A 20767-nucleotide genomic window follows, 5' to 3' on the forward strand; every position below is an offset into this window, starting at 1 on the left:
TTGTGAATAATTATTATTTAAGTTTAATCTCTTCTTATTAATTATAAATAACCCTCCTACGAAATATTATTTAGTTTAATATCTTATGGATAATTATTATTTACTTTAATCTCTTCTAAATAATTATAGATAACTCTTCTACTAAATATTATTTTGTTTAATCTCTTCTACTTAACTATAGATAATTAGTATTTAATTTAAATTTAATCTATACTTCTCATTTATAATATTATTTATTTGATTTTCTATATCATATGAGATACTTTTTATTTGTAATATACAAATTTACTCTTATTCTTTTCGATTACTAAATAAACAAAAATCAATATTAAATCTTATTCTACTTTAAATGTCGAATAAAATACTTCTATTTTTCTAATAAAATATAATCCTTAAATTTAAATTGTTAATTTAAGATATTTTTAAATAACCAAATTATTTATCAATAAAATCAAACTTTGTATTAATATATTATTTATTTTTATTTTCATTATTATTACATAATTTTAAACAAATTGTATATAATTTCAATATTAGTTTATATATAAAATTATATTTATTACGGGCTTTTTAAATGTAATTTATATTTTATCACTCAAATGACTGCTTATTTGCTTCTTGAATAATATGTTTGAACAATGTATTTTCTTTTCAATAATTATCTCCACAATCACCATATCTATCATGTATCGAGTATACTCATTAGTTTTTTTAAATATAATTTTCTTATTTTTTGATATATAAAATCATCTTTATTCAAGCCGTGTAATACACAAGTGTTTTTAAGATATAACTTTTTTTTATTATTTGGTAAACAATATTACATTTATTCAACCCATGTAATACACGTGGTTTTAAAGATATAACTTTTTTATTATTTGATATATAAAATTACATTTATTCAACCCGTATAATATGGTTCTTATGGATATAACTTTTTATTATTTAATATATAAAATTATATTTATTCAACCCGTACAATAAATGAGTTTTTTAAAAATATAATGTTTTATTATTTAGTATATAAAATTTATTTATTCAACCCGTGTAATACACGGGGTTATAACCTAGTTATATTATATTATATTATATTTATATTTATATTAATCATACAATTGGTAAGTTGTTTATACGAACTGACTATCATCTTATCATTCTTTATCCAGCAACTTCAAAACATCTAGCACCAGTGGTCTAGTGGTAGAATAGTACCCTGCCACGGTACAGACCCGGGTTCGATTCCCGGCTGGTGCATATGCAATGATGAAAAAAGCGCTCAATGTGATGTTTGGTCATCACAGCTTTCGATATTTCGATTATAAGCGCATCAGAGCATTATTTTTTGATAGGGTAAATTACATTTTTCGTCCTTTATGTTTGTATCGGATTGCAATGGATACCCTTTAACTTTAATAATTACACTCACAGTCCTTTGTTTGTAAAAACCGTTACACTTTACGTCCTTTCGTCTTAACTTGGTTAAAATTTTCAGTTAAGTATAGCATGTGTAACGATAGTAATTTTACTAGTATATATATTTAAATATATTTAAACAAATAAACAACCCCTAATCTCTATCTCTCTCTCTCTCTCTCAATTCCACCACCACTACCATCAAATCAGACCTCATCGCCACTGTGAGACCCACAGCAACCTCCGGCAAGCACCACCACAACCACCATCTATATACTTCATGAACACATTCAACCCAAACAGAAACAATTCCTTCACAACCAAATTCCAATCAATTTAAACCAAAATGCATACTACTTACCAGATTTACAAATCAAAAAAATCATAAAAGCAATCCTAAATATCCACTATGCTGCACTAAAGTGCTACAACCATTTCAGTATTCGACGAATCAAACAAATCGAACACACAATATCGTCATGGTTTTCCCCTTTGACTAAAATAATGACAAATCAAAATGATGACCTAACCATATCCAGCAACCACCGTCTGTGAACAAACTTGGAGTGGTATTATGTATGACTGGTGGCTTAATCGCCGGTTCCTGAAACCTCAGCCGCCAAGACGATCGTCGGGACCCTGGATCCATACCGTGGTTGTTCTTCAACAACTGAAATCTTCTAGATCTAACACCGCTGCAGGATCTAAACACCAATAAACCGCCGTTTGTAGCCGCTACAACCTGAATTTTCGCGGCAGCCGCTGGCTACAACCGGAACGCCATCATTGCCGTCGAGCCCAATCATATCAAAAGAGGCCGATGGATGCAAATACGGTGGTGGATTCTGGCAGTGGTGGTTGAAAAGATGGCGGTGTTACCCATGGTTGCTTGCTGGAGGTTGGGTGGTGGTTCATGGTTGTTGAATGGTGTTGGTGGTTGTCTGAAGAAAAGGTTGAAAGTGACGGGAAAGAGTAAAGAGAAAGAACTGATTTTATATATGTGTTTTAATTTTTAGTTTTTTAAGTTAAATTTTGTTTTATTCATAAATAAATATAGCTTTAAATAAAAGGATAAGGTAAATGACTGAAATACCCTCATGTGCCTTACACATGATCATACTTAACTGATAATTTTAACTGGGTTGGTGCTAAAGGACGTACGTTGTAATGGTTTTTACAAATAAAGGACTATGAGTGTAATTATTAAAGTTAAAGGGTATCCGTTGCAATTTGATATAAACATAAAGGACGAAAAGTGTAATTTATCCTTTTTGATATTTTCTATATTACATTTTTATTCTCATTATGAGGTATATATGAAACTTGGTTAAGTGTATATACAGGGATGTATAACCATGAGAGTGACTTGAGTGAGTATAAACATCAAAGGGTGTTGTGTCTCATCTTATCATCAAAGGGTGTTGCATCTCATCTTATTTGTGCTTGACAATGAGATGGTAATAATGACGGTAGTGTGGGGATGGCCAGCCTATTGATGATGAACATTAACATCTCAATTGTCATGTTAATGTGGCCATAGTCACAACACAATAATGGCGGTGTTACACCGGTCTTAGTGATTTAAAAAGGATGAAGAGTATATTGGAAAAAAAAGGAAGTGATTGATTATTTTCTTATAATGTTGATGAAGACGAGACATTGACAATATAAAGTGTGTGTATACATATTAGCGCCATATAAGCAAATATCGGTTAACAAAATGCCCCAACATCAATTTGTACCAATTCTTTTGTTGCTTGACAAAATATGTGTGAAAAAATTAAAAAGTTTGTGAATCGTCTTGATATTTTCATTCATAACCAGTTTAAGTTTATGAGTCGTCATCTTGATATCTTCTCCATAACTAGCTTAACAACCTAAGTAACAAAAGTTTTTTTTATTTATTTATAAAAAATAAAAAATACCTTAAGTTTGAATCATGCTAGTTGAGCCAGCGAGCCTGTAACGCCCCAAAATTCGAACGCATATATTCGCCCTATATTTCCACATATGACTAGCAGGTTGCCCGCGCGATGCGGCGGGAGCGAGACTTTGCATTACGACACTAATTTCTGGTAGTTTTTTTATTCGTATAATATTTATGGTAGCATTATTGTGGTGGATATATGTCATAACTATTACACATGTCTAGTAATTATTACATTTAGAATTTAGATTATCAAGTACTTAAAAAAACCATTGATGCAATAAAGTAACACACGAATAAGAAAAAAATAAGTCTTAAACATAAATAATAAATAAAAGTTATATAAAGTAGCATACGAATAAGGAAATATAAGTCTTAAATATAAAAGTTAAAAACTAAAAGCTCAAGTGTCAAGTAATTTGCATCTTGATGAAATCGTAATCGTACGGCTTAAACATCTCAAGGATGTCATCTATTTTTGTCACACCACCATTTGTCATATCGAGATCAGCGTCCTCCGGGATTTCTTGTATCTCTTCCTGTTTGATTTTTACAGGAGGATAAGTTTTTTCTCTTTTCTCCTCTTTAACTGATACATCATCAGTAGTGGTAGCTAGAGCAGTTTGGGAACTGGAAAAAAATGTTAAGTATTTTAATTACATATTTTTATCATGTTACCATTATATATAATATAGGATAAAAAATAGCGTTCACAGTTAAACATAATAAACAGAAAAACAAACAATATATCATGTTTTATAAACATTCATACATGTGTAAACATCCAAAACCACTAAATAATAAATAAGATGAATGTTAAGTGTGAGCATAGAAGAATAAATAAAAGTTATACACAACAGAAAATTGAAGTACCTGTAAACCAAAAATTCTAAAGAACAAGAAATTTCTTGATGTGAAAAAAACTAATTAATTATACTGTATATAGAACCTATAAACAAATGACTTAAATAACATGTAGTTTTTTTCAACTATCTGATATTATCTATAAGGGTATTTTTGAACTTATAATCCCTAAAAAAATGCAACACAATCTGGTATTCAGTTTTTGAATATGTATTATGTTTAGATTATGGATTTTTTTTTCCGAAAAGTTTGTCGGTGGAAAATTTATTTACCAAACTTCTACGAAAAGTTTTTATAAAAAAAGGTTTTATGAAAACGAAAATGCTTATAAAAACGTTTTTATAATTTTTTTTATGAAAACTAAAATTTCATTTTGTTGAATACGGTATTATATAAAGTTTTTTAGTATAACAAATTGGATAAAACAAGTGAGCTTGTTTGATGTCAATTTACTAATTGCTAACCCATGTAAGTGTGTACACCCAACCAACTAAATACACAAACATACAGAATACGAACAAAGCTCATATCAAACCCGCATGTGCAAGGTTTCAACTCGTCGAAACAAATTGATGAACAACCTTAACCAAACAAAAATCGGAGTGAAAATGGTTGAAATGTTATTAAATTGATAATACTGACAACAACGTAGATAGTCTTGAGCATTTGAAATGTGATATGACACATTGCTTTAATCACTTGTACACTAATGCATCATCTACTTGTACATTTTAATCCGCACAACGATACTGACCAAGACAACTATCGAGACGTCGACAAAAATGAGTAGGACATCACGGTACCTTCGGATTTTTTAAAACATAAAAGTTTATAAGATATGACAAAAATACGTAAAATAATTATAAGTTTGTTGTGGAATGGGATAAGTGTAACTAATTAGCAATAATTTTGTTAAAATAAAGGGATTTAAGTGTAATAATATGAAGGACTAAAATATAATTAATGTTTAAAAAGACCATGTTACCCTCATTTTAGGGGTGTTTTTATAAATAAAGGGGGAAGAAGTTCTTATTTTTTTGGGTATCTTAAAATACCCCTCTCTCATACATTATAATATAGTATAGATATGACACGAAATAAAATAAAATAGGTTATTTAATCTAGTTAAAATACTTAGTCAAAACAACTAAAGAATGAATTTGGTGACAATTGTGATGGTGTGACAAACTAGAGGGACTAAACTTGGAAAAATTGAGTCAAGTTTAGTTGAATTAGAAGATTCAGTATTATGTGGGGGTGTTGGTGGTGTGTGTCGATACCCACAGGAGAGAATGAAGGAAGAATGCTCATGTTGATGCAATTTGACCAAATCAAAAGGGAGATTCAACTCAAATCTTATGCATGAACTCAAATCCATGTTCATCTAGACTTGTAATACATGAGGTAAGTTTTAGAATCCAATTTGGTGAAGTTGTATGAAATGGGTTGTGTTCAATCCGTGAATTTATGTGAAATTATAATGATGTAACTAATTAGCAATAATTTTGTTAAAATAAAGGGATTTAAGTGTAATAATATGAAGGACTAAAATATAATTAATGTTTAAAAAGACCATGTTACCCTCATTTTAGGGGTGTTTTTATAAATAAAGGGGGAAGAAGTTCTTATTTTTTTGGGTATCTTAAAATACCCCTCTCTCATACATTATAATATAGTATAGATATGACACGAAATAAAATAAAATAGGTTATTTAATCTAGTTAAAATACTTAGTCAAAACAACTAAAGAATGAATTTGGTGACAATTGTGATGGTGTGACAAACTAGAGGGACTAAACTTGGAAAAATTGAGTCAAGTTTAGTTGAATTAGAAGATTCAGTATTATGTGGGGGTGTTGGTGGTGTGTGTCGATACCCACAGGAGAGAATGAAGGAAGAATGCTCATGTTGATGCAATTTGACCAAATCAAAAGGGAGATTCAACTCAAATCTTATGCATGAACTCAAATCCATGTTCATCTAGACTTGTAATACATGAGGTAAGTTTTAGAATCCAATTTGGTGAAGTTGTATGAAATGGGTTGTGTTCAATCCGTGAATTTATGTGAAATTATAATGATAATGAAGTAGAATCATCTCATGAAACATGAATCATGCTCGAATTTCTGATTATTTTGATGTTTTAATAAAAACCCACTTATGGAAGTAATGTCATGAAGATGATTATGTTGCTTATGCTAGATAGAGTGTAGTTTCGATATGTATGAAGTTTGATGTTGTAGATTATTGCTAAATGAATCTGATTTAGAAGGAAAGTTATGAGAAATTAGTTGAAATTGATAAATGAAAACAAGAAAAGGGTAACAAAGCATGAATGGGTTGTACATTAGGCTTAGAACGTTGTATGCACACCAAGTGTTTGATGAAATGCTTAAGTGACAATTAAATGTGGAATTATACGCAAGTTGTGAGTAAATAAGTTTAAAAAGTGATAATGAAGTAGTTGTTAACTAACTAATATGTGAAGTGTGTTTTAGATGGAGTTCATGTGGAAATTTGAATGGTTATTATGATATGGTAGAAGCATGCATTAGGAGTTTGTACTCTATACTTGAAGATACGGTACACCCTATGTGTTTAGTTGATTTGGTGGTAGGGATCAAGGGGTGAAAGTGGTGTCTTTGTATGGTATGTGGATTTCTAGTAAGGTTAATGTCGGGTTCAAGGATAGTGTAAATTAGTTAATCTTGAATGATGTTTTTAGTCATGAAATTATGAGATGACTAGTATGGAAGGAATTGTTTATGTGGTGTGCATATATGATCTTGTGGTCGCATGGTGTTTTACTATGTGAGTAGGGAATGTATTTGATGTCCGTAGTATAATCGACTATAATGATGCGAATATATGGATTAGATTGATAATTCATAAGATAGACAGTTGACTTTCTAAAAGTCAACTGTGCACGAATAGCAAAACAAGGCTTTGTCACGAGTGTCATGTTAGAGAAATCATTAAGTACATGCTATGTCCATATGTGAGTTTATACTAACGAAGTGGCAACCATGATGACATGAAAGTATAGGATCATGTCAAGATGGGGAAAACAAGGAAGGCTAACGGAAAGGATAGGAGGAAGCACGTACGAAACGGGCACTCGAGGTAAGTGATTTCCGTAGTCACTTCTTAGTTTATTTAGTAATATAATGCTTTATTTAATTAAACATGATGTTTGATGTCAAGTATGTGTTGAAGTCTTTCATTGTAAGTAATGGGAATAAAGTTGATTAAAACGCCCTTGATGGGTATATTGGGCGAACAATCTTAAAAGTAGTTTATAAGAAAGCTATTCGATTAGTGTAATGGTTTTGGGTCAAGTATAAAAGTGGGGAGTATGGTTTTGTAAACCATATACCATTTAATGCGCAAACACCTTAACGGGTCAAAATAAGCTTTTGAGCAAAATGGATGGAAAAAGGTGTAAGGTATCCGGGAATGACTCTTTTATAGTAGATGACCTTGGAATTATTAAGTTCATGTAAAGTTAAGGTTAAACCAACAAGTTATGTTGTCAAATATATGAATGGGTCAATTACGTCAAAAAATGATTATTAAGCCGTAAGCGTAAGTAAAGGTTTTTCTTCATCCGGGTGTGGGATTTTAGGTCCACATGATAGAGGACCAAATTACGATCATGTAGGAAGAAACAGAAGGTTAAACGGGTAAACGGTTCAAAAGTTATGCGCGTTTTAGTGCGTACGGACGACGAAACGAATCTGCAGAAAAAGGCATTTTCTAGAGAGCGTCGCCGACGGGGTTAGGGCCGTCGCCGACGGGCTCTAGAAAACCAGTTTTTCTCCGACGCCCTAATTACCTGTCTACGGAGTTTTTGGCTACGCGAAAAACCACAGGCCGTCGCCGACGGGCCCTAGGGCCGTCGCCGACGCCCTCCCCAAGTCCAAAAACCTTAAATTTGTTATTTAAGTTGATTTATGTATCGTAGGCTTCGGTTTGTTATCCATGGACTACGGCGGGCTTTCTAAACATGATTTTGATCGATCCTTAGATGTTTATGGGCTATAATTCAAAGTCTAAGTCCCATGTAATTAACGTATGAGTATGTAAGAGGTATGCAAGATCTTGTACGTGTATGTAGATGTGTATTTATGTATATATGGAAGATATGTATGAGTATATGCATGCATGTAGAGACGTATGAATGTAGGTACGTATGTAGAAGTGTATTTATGTACATATGAAGATACGTATGATAGTATGTATATATGTGAAGGCGTAGGAATGTATGTACGTATGCAGATGTGTATTTATGTATATATGGAAGATATGTATGAGTATATGCATGCATGTAGAGACGTATGAATGTAGGTACGTATGTAGAAGTGTATTTATGTACATATGAAGATACGTATGATAGTATGTATATATGTGAAGGCGTAGGAATGTACGTACGTATGCAGATGTGTATTTATGTATGTATGGAAGTATGTGTGATCGTATGCAGGTATGTAGAGACGTAGGAACGTAGGTACGTATGCAGATGTGCATTTATGTATGTATGAAGATATGTATGAGTGCAGGCATGTATGTAGAAACGTACGAATGTAGGTACGTATGTAGAAGTGTATTTAAGAATATATGAAGATACGTATGAGTGTATGCATGTATGTAGAGAGGTATGGATGTATGCACGTGTATATGTAAGTATGATTTTGGATACGTTGAGTGTTAATGATATTAATCGTGTGCTTGGAAAACGAAGATTAATGCAGGTACATTATTGAAGGCTCACCAGGGAATGGATATGCGAATGATATGCTTAAAATTAGAGAGAAAGCTGAATGGAAAGTATACATGTATGAATCTTGTTTATATGTATAACGTGTGCTAATGTTATAAATGTATGTGGTGAGTGCAGGTTGTACGAGAGTACGGACGATTATCACAAGGAATAGAGATAGAAGACCGAGTCACAAGGTAGATTGTACGAGAATGATCGATTCTGTACCTTAGGAAATAGGAAGTTTGCTTTTGTTTAGTAAAAGAGTTATTTTTAAACGGACTTTCAAGTAAGTCAAGACGTTGTAACGAAAGAAATCTTATGGCACGAATTTCCGCTGCGATTTTTGTTAAATACGAGTTAGGGTCCTACAAGTGCCCCTATCTAAAATCAAATCCGTACGCATATGATGTAAGGAAAGATGAAATATATAGGCTCTCACTATCCTATACCTCTAAATTTTATTCCTACACCTTTTTTACTCTCTCTCTCTCTATATATATATGTATATAGAGAGAGGAAAGAGTAGAAGGTTGTGTGAATATTAACACCCAATATATATTATATTAGTATCATATTATAACTTTTTTCTAAATTTTATATGTACACATGCACATTAAGAAAAAAACTAGCTTTTCAATATGAGATGGGGGTCCTAGTTATTTAAAAAGTTAGCTTTCCAATAATAAACCATCAATCCCTATATTTATTTTTTGGTATTATATATTAGAGTTATCTTCGTTCTTATTTAATTTTGTCATTTTAACCATTTCATTTAGCTCCTTTGCACTAACTTCATCCAAAATATAAGTTAAGTAGAAGGTTGTTTTGGTAATTTTAAATATAAAAGTAAGGGTATTTTGGTTCTTACACACACACACACACATATATATATATATATATATATATATATATATATATATATATATAGAGAGAGAGAGAGAGAGAAAGTATAATGTGCTTCAAGGCTTAACCTACATTAACATACATGACAAAAAAATATAACGTGCGTTATTATCATAGAACGTGCGTGATTATAGTCCCATGCGTGATTATGTGGTCCTATATCACTCTCTCTTTTTCTCAGCCCCATCCACTCTCTCTACCAGTCTTCCACCACCACTAGCACCAACACTAATAGTTACCACCACCAGCACCAGCACCATCACGAAGCACCAGCTGATCACTACCAGCTCAGTGCATCGCCACCACCACCAACTGCACCAACATCAACAGCCACCACCACCTGTACCAACGCTAACACCACCCGTCGACCACCACCAGATCTGAATTCGGAACCAGTTGTGGTGGTCGCATCTTTGGAACACCCTAGTCAACCATCGAAGCTTCAAATTGAGGATCAAATCGGATTAAAACCAATGAGGCATAGTAATTTATTAAGTTTAAGTATTTTTTAATAATATCTTATATATCATTTAATTTGATTTTATAATAACTAGAATTAACCACCCCCGCGTTGCGGCGGGGGCCAAAAACTATGCCAAATAACATAAATGCCACACCGTTGGTAGCGACCACCAACACTGAAGTTGCGGCGTGTTAATGCGAAACTATAAGACCGAAACATATAACATGAAAAACATAACTATGTCGATTTAGGACACACACGTTGCGACGAACTTGTTACATGGAAAAAATAGAGGTAAAAACGTTGAACCACACACGCACGTTGCGTCGTGTTAACTTGCAAAATAACGTAGAAAAGAATAACTAAGTAAATGTAGGATCCGCCCGTTGCAGTGAACTTGCCAAAGGGGGAAAATAGACACATTGCGACATACCTGTCAAATGTGAAAAAAATAGACGAAAAACGTTGAACCACACACGCACGTTGGGACGTATTAGCTCGCAAAATTTAGAACGAAACGTAAAACGAAAAACTTGCGAAAGACAAAAAAGTATGGGGACCAAAGTTGTAAAATAAAAACTTTTGGGTTAAATTACAAAAGGTGAAAAGTTTTGGGTTAAAACTAAACAAATTAAAAGTGTTAAAATACAAATGATTAAAACTTTTGGATTAAAAATGAAAAATCACAATTTTTTTTTGGAAAACCCCTCATGCTTGGGGTACAGTACAACACATAATGCAACAATTTGTTGCAAATTTATATTATGAAAATTTGCAATCTAAATTTTATTGAAAATGGATATTGTGCCGCTATCGTATCAAACTAAACCGAGACTGACTGGATAACAACTGTATTGATATCAATATTTTAACTTTATTGTTTTTGCTTTCGATAAACTGACAATGTATTTTTTATTGATATCAGTGTCCATGGTACATTGGATGGTCGGTGTAAGGCCAGAAATTGGAACACATTGATTTCACCTGTATTTTTATGGTTTCTAGTTTCGATAACTTTTCATTTATTCAATTCTGTTTGAATATCAGTTTCAGTATCATGACAATATGAACAATACCGTTCGAACGACATCGTGCTGATATTGGTGTTTATTATCGTATTCGACTGATGTAAAACACTTGTTGATTTTTATACCGAGTAGTATATCGTATACGTACCGTACCGTACCGAACCGATAAGATTCCAACATTGCCTATGTTATTTGTTCATATGCTTTAAAAAGCCAAATCACACACAACACTTCAAACATTTTTCAAATCTTGAGAGAGAGAGAAAAAGTGAGCGACTCTATATATTTAGAAAGAGATCATCACTCTCCTTGTTACTACTATACGTATACCTGCATCTGTATCTACATTCGCATAAATCCTAGGGTTTGATATACAACAGCTATTGATGTGTAACTGATTACAGATCCAACTAATGGAAGATTTAACCGTCAACGGCGGCAATAACATCGCCGGAAATGTACGCACTCCGATGGCCGAAACGACGACGTTTAATGCGTCGCGATCGTTCAGGGAAGGAGGTAGGGTTTCCGGCACCGGTAGTCGTCGGAGAACTGCGGTGAGACCTAGTTTAGACGCCGATGAGTTTATGAATCTGCTGCACGGTTCGGATCCGGTGAAGGTTGAGCTTAATCGGTTGGAAAATGAAGTTAGAGGTGATTAATGTGGATTGATTGATTGATTGATGTTGTAGATTGAGATTTTGATTGATTTATGTTGATTTTGTGCAGATAAGGATAGAGAATTGGGGGAAGCACAAGCGGAGATCAAGGCGCTTCGGTTATCGGAACGGTTGAGGGAGAAAGCTGTTGAAGAGGTTATAGTTTTATCAGTCTCGAATTCGTTATTGTTTTTCATATGGATTGTTATTATGTGAAGTCTTATTTACTGGATGCACTTGAGATTTTGAATTTGAATGCTTATTTGATATAGTAAGATAGAGAGCCTTAAATTTGAATTTAAATTGTGTAATTAAATGTGAATGATGCTTATACAGTTTGAAGTTTTTGATCTTTCTTGTTTGTAATTGGTAATTCTGTAAACATGTCAAGTGTATGGTTAACTCAATCATGGAAGTTAGGGTTATTTGATATAATACGATAGAGAGCCTTGAATTTGAATTTGAATTTGAATTCTAATAATAATTATGAATGATGCTTATAGAGTTTGATGGTTTGGATCCTTCTAGTTTGTAATTGGTTATTTTTTAAACATGTGAAGTGTGTGGTTAACTTAATATCGAAAGTTTTGTAAAGGGACCATAGCAGGCTACCATGAGACTAAAGATCTTTTTAAGGAGATTTGATTTGGAACTATTATATGTTTGAGGTTTGGTATTGAGAAAAGATACATGTGTTTTGTTTTGTCAGTTGTATATTGAGCAGAAGTACCTTAAGTCATTATCGGTCATTCTCAACGTTTTGAATTTCTTCTGATAATTAGTCAGACATAGAACAATAGAACATGCTCTTGTTGTGTTTGTTTTTCTAATTTTGTATTAGATTTTTTAATCTATATATAGGGTATTTACTCATTATGGATACATTCGTAACTCCTTTACTTATCTGAGTTTGTGACAACAGTGACATGAGATTTTGATAGTTCTACACACATTGCTTGTAAATACCAATTCTTTTTACAATTTTATTTTTTTCCCTAGAGGGACATTATCTTGTCACTGTATCTAAACTTTTATATGGTGTGGAGTCTTTTGTTTCCATGTCAATTTAACTTCTGTGCAAGAAAATAACTCTTACGGGTCATTTTTTTGTGTTTGTAGTTTCAGTATTAGGTGCAGTTTTATGTATACACGACTGCTACTTTATTATTGATATTATGTTTGCTTTCAACAGTTAAATATTATATTAGACCTTAAGAATTTGTTACGCTGGTCTTCCCAAACATCACACCTGTTTTGCTGTATTTACATTTTTGTTGTATTTTCCCTTTAGCCTTCTTATCTCTAACTTTTCTTAAAGTCATATTTACAGTTGGCGTTAGTTTGACATGTTTTTCTTCTACTTTTGTGTGTTTACCATAGTTGACTGACGAATTGTCCAAGGTAGATGAGAAGCTGAAACTGGCGGAGTCTCTTCTAGAAAGCAAAGTATCCATCAAATCACTCTTATCCTCCATTGTTTCTACATTCATGTCATCATACCATCTTATATGACGGGATGGTATTTTTGGTTATGTAGAATCTTGAGATCAAGAAAATCAATGATGAGAAAAGAGCATCAATGGCAGCTCAATTTGCAGCAGAAGCCACTCTTAGAAGAGTTCATTCTGCTCAAAAAGACGATGATATGCCACCAATTGAAGCCATCCTTGCACCGTTGGAGGCTGAGCTCAAGCTTGCTCGACAAGAGGTAGTTCTGTCTTTTCACTAGATATTTTTTGGGGATTTCTAATGGCTAGTATTTTTGTTTTTACTCATTTGATCGGTTAGAGATTAAAAATCCCTGAAAAACGGATCGAAATCCTACTGATTAGTGTATAATCAGTTCAAGATGGAAGTTTAAAATAAGTAGAACAGTTTCAGCAGCATAACGTTTAAGTCCTTGCAGATTTTATTATCTACCGAAAGAGTTTACATCACAGTCCAGGGTGAGAAGAACAAGTGTGTTTGATCTCCAAAATCTAAAACTTCTCACTAACCGACGCGTGACACCTATTTATAGGGTATGTCACATGCGTTTTGGGAGCCTCAAACGCATGTCTCATGCGTTACTCTATCATGCATGTCTCATACGGTGTACATCACACAACGTAAAGTCAAACGCAGCTCTCATGTGTTGACTGACTCATGCGCTAAACAATCTAACATTTACAACACACACTCTATCTAGCCTATTCGCACGGATGCACATATGCACTAACAGAGATAAAACGTAAACCTGAATTGACCCGTGTATAAGTAAAGGGGTTGGAATCGCCATCTCTAAATTAACGGCATAGAATATGACAGTGATAACTTTTAAAAATTAATATTAAAGCTGTGTTTTTGGCTTTCAGATTTCAAAGCTACAGGATGACAACAAAGCATTAGAAAGATTGACCAAGTCAAAGGAGGCTGCTCTAATTGAAGTCGAGAGGACCGTTCAGGTTGCTTTGGCAAAGGCTTCTATGGTGGATGATCTTCAGAACAAGAACCAGGAGTTGATGAAACAGATAGAAATCTGTCAGGTATGGTGGTTTTAACTTCTAATCTGTAATTGTTTATTTATATTTTTTTCGAAATATGTTATCCATTTGCTAATGGTATTTTGTTTATTAGGAGGAAAATAAAATCATTGATAAAATGCATCGCCAAAAGGTTGCTGAGGTGGAAAAGCTTACACAGACTGTACATGAGCTTGAAGAAGCCGTTCTTGCTGGTGGTGCTACTGCAAATGCAGTGAGGGATTACCAGCGGAAAGTTCAAGAGATGAATGTACAGTAAATTACATTTCTACCATTGTAGTTAACCAATGTTAGATATCATTGTTAGTTTGTTGATTTTCAACACAGGATGAACGAAAAACTCTGGACAGAGAGCTAGCTCGTGCTAAAGTTACTGCTAATCGAGTGGCAACTGTCGTAGCTAATGAGTGGAAAGATGCTAATGATAAAGTGATGCCAGTAAAACAATGGCTTGATGAAAGAAGATTCTTGCAGGTATAATGGAAGTACAATAGTTCTGGAACCTTCTTTTCCTTAAAAAGTTTTTTTCCCTCTCATTTGTTGACTTGCCAATTTCTTGGTAACAGGGTGTGATGGGAATCAACTATGAGAGGGAAGTGACTTGTAGGTATTCTTAAGGGGCTAAAGTGTAATATAGGGGGTATTATAAGTAATAGGGAATAAGGCGTGTTAGGATAGGGATTGAGTCTGTTAGTTCGTTAGGGCTCCTGCATTTGTGCGTGGAGAGAGGGCGTAGCCCTGGATTATCTTTGTAATTGTTCCTTTACGTATTCAGCAATACAATCGGTTCTGTCCTTTGTTTCTATTATCTTCTCTATATTCAATTTATCACAATTATTTCATAACCGATCTCTATCATTGGTCCGACCTGCCTGTGACCTGCCGCTTTCTTCTGTTTATCATGGAAACCCTAGTTCATAATTTTCGATTAGATGCTCAGGAACAACGGATTAAACAACTTCAAGGTGATGTTGCTGAAATCAAAACCACTTTGAAGGCATTAGAAGAGCATCGGGCTGAATCCCGTGAGTTTAGAAAGGTGTTTCTCGCTTGGATTCAACATCAGGAGACGAGGTCTGATGATAGTTTGTCAGGATCTGGATCTCCGTCGTTTTTTCCAAATCCGTCTTCAGATCTGCAACTTGAGTATGTGGTGGATCGTCACTCTGATTCTCCTCCTAATCCTCCACCTTCATCTCTCTTAGAGCAATTGGAGTCTATCATCGCCAGGTCTGAAGAACGCCTGGGGAAATCGTTACTGCATACTGGATGTGGCTCCAAATCTAGGCCAGAGAGTGTTAATTGGGCCTTCTCAACTGCTGAAAACACGTTTGTTCATGACCAATTTGAAGAAGCTTCCGACGACCATGGCCATTTGCTGAGGAATATTCATTCGGATTCAAGTTTTTCAGGCGGTTCTGCAGATCCTTTGTTCAGATCTCCGTCTCTTCCTTCTTCTCCGTCATTATGCATTCAATTGAAGAATATAATGTCCCGATGTGAAGAAAACTTATGTAGCCATGGCCGTTTGATGTCGCATAGCGTGAATGGACTCCTATTGGACAACCTACAAGGGATGTTGGGCTCAGAACCACTGGTGGGCCACAATGGGGAGCTGAAAACAGTTGTGGATTTGGATTATCCAGATCCGGGCCAAGGTGTGGAGCAACAAATGGTTGTGAGCCTGATTTTTTCTGATTTGGACTTGTGTGAGAAGGGGAAAGCTCCATTTGACAGGGGAAAGCATTCATTGTCTCACCGTCCTCTCATTGGAACGCGATTGACATTTTCGGCTACATCGCATTTATGGGTCGTGCATGGGCAGCCTCGGCCACCGGACGTCGCAGTCGATCCCAGTCTTGAGGACAAGACTGTTTCGAAGGGGGGAGTAATGATGGGAATCAACTATGAGAGGGAAGTGACTTGTAGGTATTCTTAAGGGGCTAAAGTGTAATATAGGGGGTATTATAAGTAATAGGGAATAAGGCGTGTTAGGATAGGGATTGAGTCTGTTAGTTCGTTAGGGCTCCTGCATTTGTGCGTGGAGAGAGGGCGTAGCCCTGGATTATCTTTGTAATTGTTCCTTTACGTATTCAGCAATACAATCGGTTCTGTCCTTTGTTTCTATTATCTTCTCTATATTCAATTTATCACAATTATTTCATAACCGATCTCTATCAGGGTGAGATGCAACAGTTGCGGGATAAGCTAGCCATAACTGAGCGTGCTGCAAGATCCGAAGCACAGTTAAAAGTAGCTATCTGATTAAAAAGCATTTCTTAGAGGTGGCAAAATGGGCGGGTTGGGTAACAGGTCAGATTGAAAAGGGTCGTTTTTGTAGTGGTTAAAATGCGGTGGGCTCGGTTGGCTTTCGTCTGGAAAAATCTATTTGTTTATATTAAAAAAGTTTATGAATAATTATTGGGCTACTTTCAACCCATTTGACCCATTTATTGGTAATAGGGGTGCTAAACGGGTCATGTTCGCGGGCTGGCGTGTCCAACCTGAACCGGAAAATCGTGTCATACATATGAACCTGAACACGAGTTACACGACCCGAATATTCGCGGGTTGACCCGAACATGATCCATTCAACCTGAAATTTTTTATTTTTTTTCACAGATTAGTATATCAAAATTAATTTACTAAAAAAACACACATATATGTAATACAATTACATTTCAATTAAAAAAATCTTATGTCAATTTCTCTTTTAAAGTTATAATTATGGCATAAAATACCCACCCATTTTGAAAGATGACAAAACATATTGAAAAAGTATAATATAATATAAATGGGTTAAACGGGTCAATCCGTCAACCCAACGGTTGACACGAACCCGGCCCGTTTAGATAAACAGGTTCAATCTGAAACTGACCCGAACCCGTTTAGACTAAACCCAAACCCGTGAATTTCGTGTTAGGTTCGTGTCGGGTTTTCGGGTCGTGTCAGATAACACCCCTAATTAGTAAACAGGTCGAAATTGCCACCTTTAGCTTTCCTTAAATACTATCTGTATTATTTATTTCTATATAATCTTAGGAAAAATATCAATTGCGACTTAGAGTGCTGGAAGATACCATAAGGTCACCTAACCCTATCAAGCGTAGCAACTCATTTGATGGAAAAAGCATCATCAACGGTCCTTCACGACGCCAGTCTTTAGGTGGAGCTGACAACTTTACCAAATTGCCCTCCAACGGTTTGCACAAAAGATCACCATCTTTTCAGATGAGATCTGCACTTTCTGCTGGTTCAAGTTCTATACTAAAACACGCAAAAGGTACATCAAGGTCATTCGATGGTGGTACAAGATCTGTCGACAGGAGTAAACCTATTTCAAGTGGATCCAACAGTCCTACTTTTAACCTTACGAAAACCCCAGATGAAAAACCGAGTGAATTCACAGGAACGGAAGTTGAAGATACTGTACCGGGTTTGTTGTATGATTTGCTACAAAAAGAGGTGATTTCTTTGCGGAAATCTGGGCATGAGAAGGATCAAAGTCTCAAAGACAAGGATGATGCCATTGAGGTCAATTTATTTATCTTCTCTATGGTTGTTAAATGTGCTAAGCGGGTCAAGTTTGTGGGTCAACCTGGCACAAACCTGAAAATTTGACACGAACCCGAAAGTCATGTCATTATAGGGCTGCAAACGAACCGAATGAACACGAACAAGGCCTTGTTCGTGTTTGTTTGTTAAGGGCGTACATGTGTTCACAAACAGTTCATGAACACTTACCGAACGAGATTTTCTGTTCGTGTTCGTTCGTTAAAGAAACAAATATGTTCGTGTTCGTTCGTTAATTTTAGCTAGCGAACACAAACGAATGCAAACGAGTGTTCATGAACACACACAAACGTGCATGAACACAGATGAACACAAACGGGTGTTCATGAACAGAAACGAACACAAACGAATGTTCGTGAACACAAATGAACACTCGAGAGTTGAGTAGGGTTTATTTGTCTCAATTACCTTAAATAAAGTGAATTGTTTGTTTGTTTGGGTGATAAAATAAATAAAAATAAAAGAATATTAAAAATGAATATAAAGATTAAAACCTTAAGGAACTATCGAACATGAACGGACATAAACGAACACGTTACCAAACATCTACGAACATAAATGAACGAATGCGACCTCTGTTCATGTTCATTCATTTAACTAAACGAACGAAATGTTTTGTTCGTGTTCATATATTTATTAAACGAACAAACACAAGCGAACTTCCGGCCGAATGGTTCATGAACTATTTGCTGAAAGTTCAGTTTGTTTGCAGCCTTACATGCCAAACATGTGAACCCGAACACGACACGAATATCCCTGGGTTAACACAAACACGGTACATTTAACCTGATTTATTTTCTATTATTTTTTTTTTGCATATTATCATTCTAAAATTACAAACTTACAATGAAAAATACAAATGTATATAAAACAATACTTTTAAAGTGCAAATGGTCAAACCTGAATCTGATCGGTTTAGCTAAACTGTGTTCTGTGGGTTTGACCCGAAACAAACACGAACCCGCTTAGACTATAATCACTAATACCAAACCCGCGAATATCATGTTAGGTTCGTGTCATGTCACAACTACACGCCCCAAATTGTTATTATTTGTTCATAACGTTATTATTTTGTATTTTGATTATTATATTGGTTTCAGATGTTATCAAAGAAAGTAGATACATTAACCAAGGCTATGGAGGTCGAGGCAAAAAAGATGAGACGAGAGGTAGCTGTAATGGAGAAAGAAGTAGCTGCTATGCGTGTCCATAAAGAACAAGATAATAGGGCAAAACGGTTCGGGAGCTCCAGGGGTTCTACCAATAGTTCTCAAATAAATCCAGCCAGGTAAGCTTTAGACGGTTTGTGTACCGAACATTTTATATTTTTAAGAGTAAAGGGCAATTTCGTCCTTGAGGTTTGGTCCGTTTTGCGACTTTTGTCCAAAGGTTTGTTTTTCTGCATTTGGATCCAAAAAGTTTGAAATCTTGCCATTTTCATCCAGCTCGCTAACTCCATTCATTTTTCTCCGTTGAGGGGTATTTTCATCTTTTTTGTTAACTTAAAGGGCAGTTCAGTCTTTTGAGTTTTGAATACTTGTACATTATGCTAAATGCCTGTACATAAAGTGAAAAAGAACGAATTGCCCTTTAAGTTAACAAAAAAGACAGAATACCTGACTTAACGGAGAAAAATGGAGTGTTAGTTAATGAGCCGGATGAAAATGACAAGATTTCAAACCTTTTGGATCCAGATGCGGAAAAACAAACCTTTGGACAAAAGTCGCAAAACTGGCCAAACCTCCGGGACGAAAATGACATTTTACTCTATTTTTAATAATTTTTTTAGTTTTTATTATTCTAGGGCCAAACCTGTATGTATTTAGTGGTCTCTATTTATCTATGCAGGAATATGACACGAGGCGGGTTGACAAGGAGCACCCAATAATTTACAACAGATTCACCGGGTTTCTTCTCCAACCTTTTCTTTTCACTCTTATCAAGATGGATCTGGTGTCTTCCAGGACCGTGAAGATTAAAAAAATGGGTCGGGTTGAAAAAGTCGGTCTGGTGGGGGCCTAATATGGTATTCTGTCTTACTAATCAGCAGAGAAATGAGTGGAGGGACTGTAAAGCTGAGCTAAACGCTCAGCATGCTTGTGTAGTTGTGTGAGGGTATAGGTGGCTCTGGTATGGGTTGAAACAGGTTGGGTTGACCCGTTTTGGAAATTTGCAGTTCATTGTTTTGTTATCAGCTTCTGGTGTTTTCATCCAGGTTTGTTAATATTGTTGTAATCAGATGAAGAAAGGGAAAGAAGTTTGAGAAGTAGTTCTATAATTGTGTGTTGTATTCGTAGGGTTTGCTGATTTAGTAGTTATACAACTCTTGTTTATGTGCTCTTTGTGGTGTTGGAATCTGGTTTGATCGATAATATTATAAGTGTGTGCTAAGATTAAGCCTAGCAAAACGAGCAGGTTGAGTGACAGATCAAATGGAATTGTTTAAAATAGGCTGAGCAAGATGAGTTTGGGTCAAAACGAGTAGTTTTAAAGGTAGTATCAATATGGGTTGGATCGAGACTAATAGTTTGGACTAGGCGTGTGTGGGATTGTTAATGCATTTGCTGGCTCAAAAAATTGGCCTTTAAAATTAATACATAGCATAATTAATCTAGAACTCCATTTCTACATCCAAATTGACCCAAAAATACCC

General features: G+C 34.9%; 1 protein-coding gene, 1 long non-coding RNA gene and 1 other non-coding gene across 5 annotated transcripts; all 3 read left to right on the forward strand.

Moving 5' to 3' along the window:
- The first annotated feature begins 1183 nt into the window (after window positions 1-1183).
- Window positions 1184-1254, forward strand: TRNAG-GCC. The gene has a single exon. It is a non-coding gene; the product is annotated as a tRNA-Gly (tRNA).
- A 4823-nt stretch (window positions 1255-6077) lies between these two features.
- LOC110896548 lies at window positions 6078-9304 on the forward strand. 2 transcript variants are annotated; one of them, XR_004874725.1, is made up of 3 exons: window positions 6078-6204; window positions 7251-7327; window positions 8946-9304. It is a non-coding gene; the product is annotated as an uncharacterized LOC110896548 (long non-coding RNA). The 2 variants fall into 2 exon arrangements; XR_002567983.1 differs by having other exon boundaries at window positions 9102-9304.
- Window positions 9305-11589: 2285 nt separating this feature from the next.
- LOC110894531 (microtubule-associated protein 70-2) lies at window positions 11590-20454 on the forward strand. 2 transcript variants are annotated; one of them, XM_022141750.2, is made up of 11 exons: window positions 11590-12014; window positions 12090-12175; window positions 13400-13465; window positions 13557-13727; window positions 14374-14544; window positions 14636-14791; window positions 14869-15015; window positions 16723-16794; window positions 17584-18075; window positions 19215-19402; window positions 19963-20454. In XM_022141750.2, the coding sequence occupies exons 1-11, from the start codon at window positions 11774-11776 to the stop codon at window positions 20000-20002; spliced, it is 1830 nt and encodes a 609-aa protein (XP_021997442.1). In that variant the 5' UTR covers window positions 11590-11773; the 3' UTR covers window positions 20003-20454. The 2 variants fall into 2 exon arrangements, with proteins under 2 accessions (XP_021997442.1, XP_021997443.1); XM_022141751.2 differs by lacking the exon at window positions 16723-16794.
- The last annotated feature ends 313 nt before the right edge of the window (window positions 20455-20767 follow it).

Source organism: Helianthus annuus, chromosome 12 (assembly GCF_002127325.2).
Source record: "Helianthus annuus cultivar XRQ/B chromosome 12, HanXRQr2.0-SUNRISE, whole genome shotgun sequence".
In the NCBI taxonomy this organism is placed as follows: domain Eukaryota; kingdom Viridiplantae; phylum Streptophyta; class Magnoliopsida; order Asterales; family Asteraceae; genus Helianthus; species Helianthus annuus.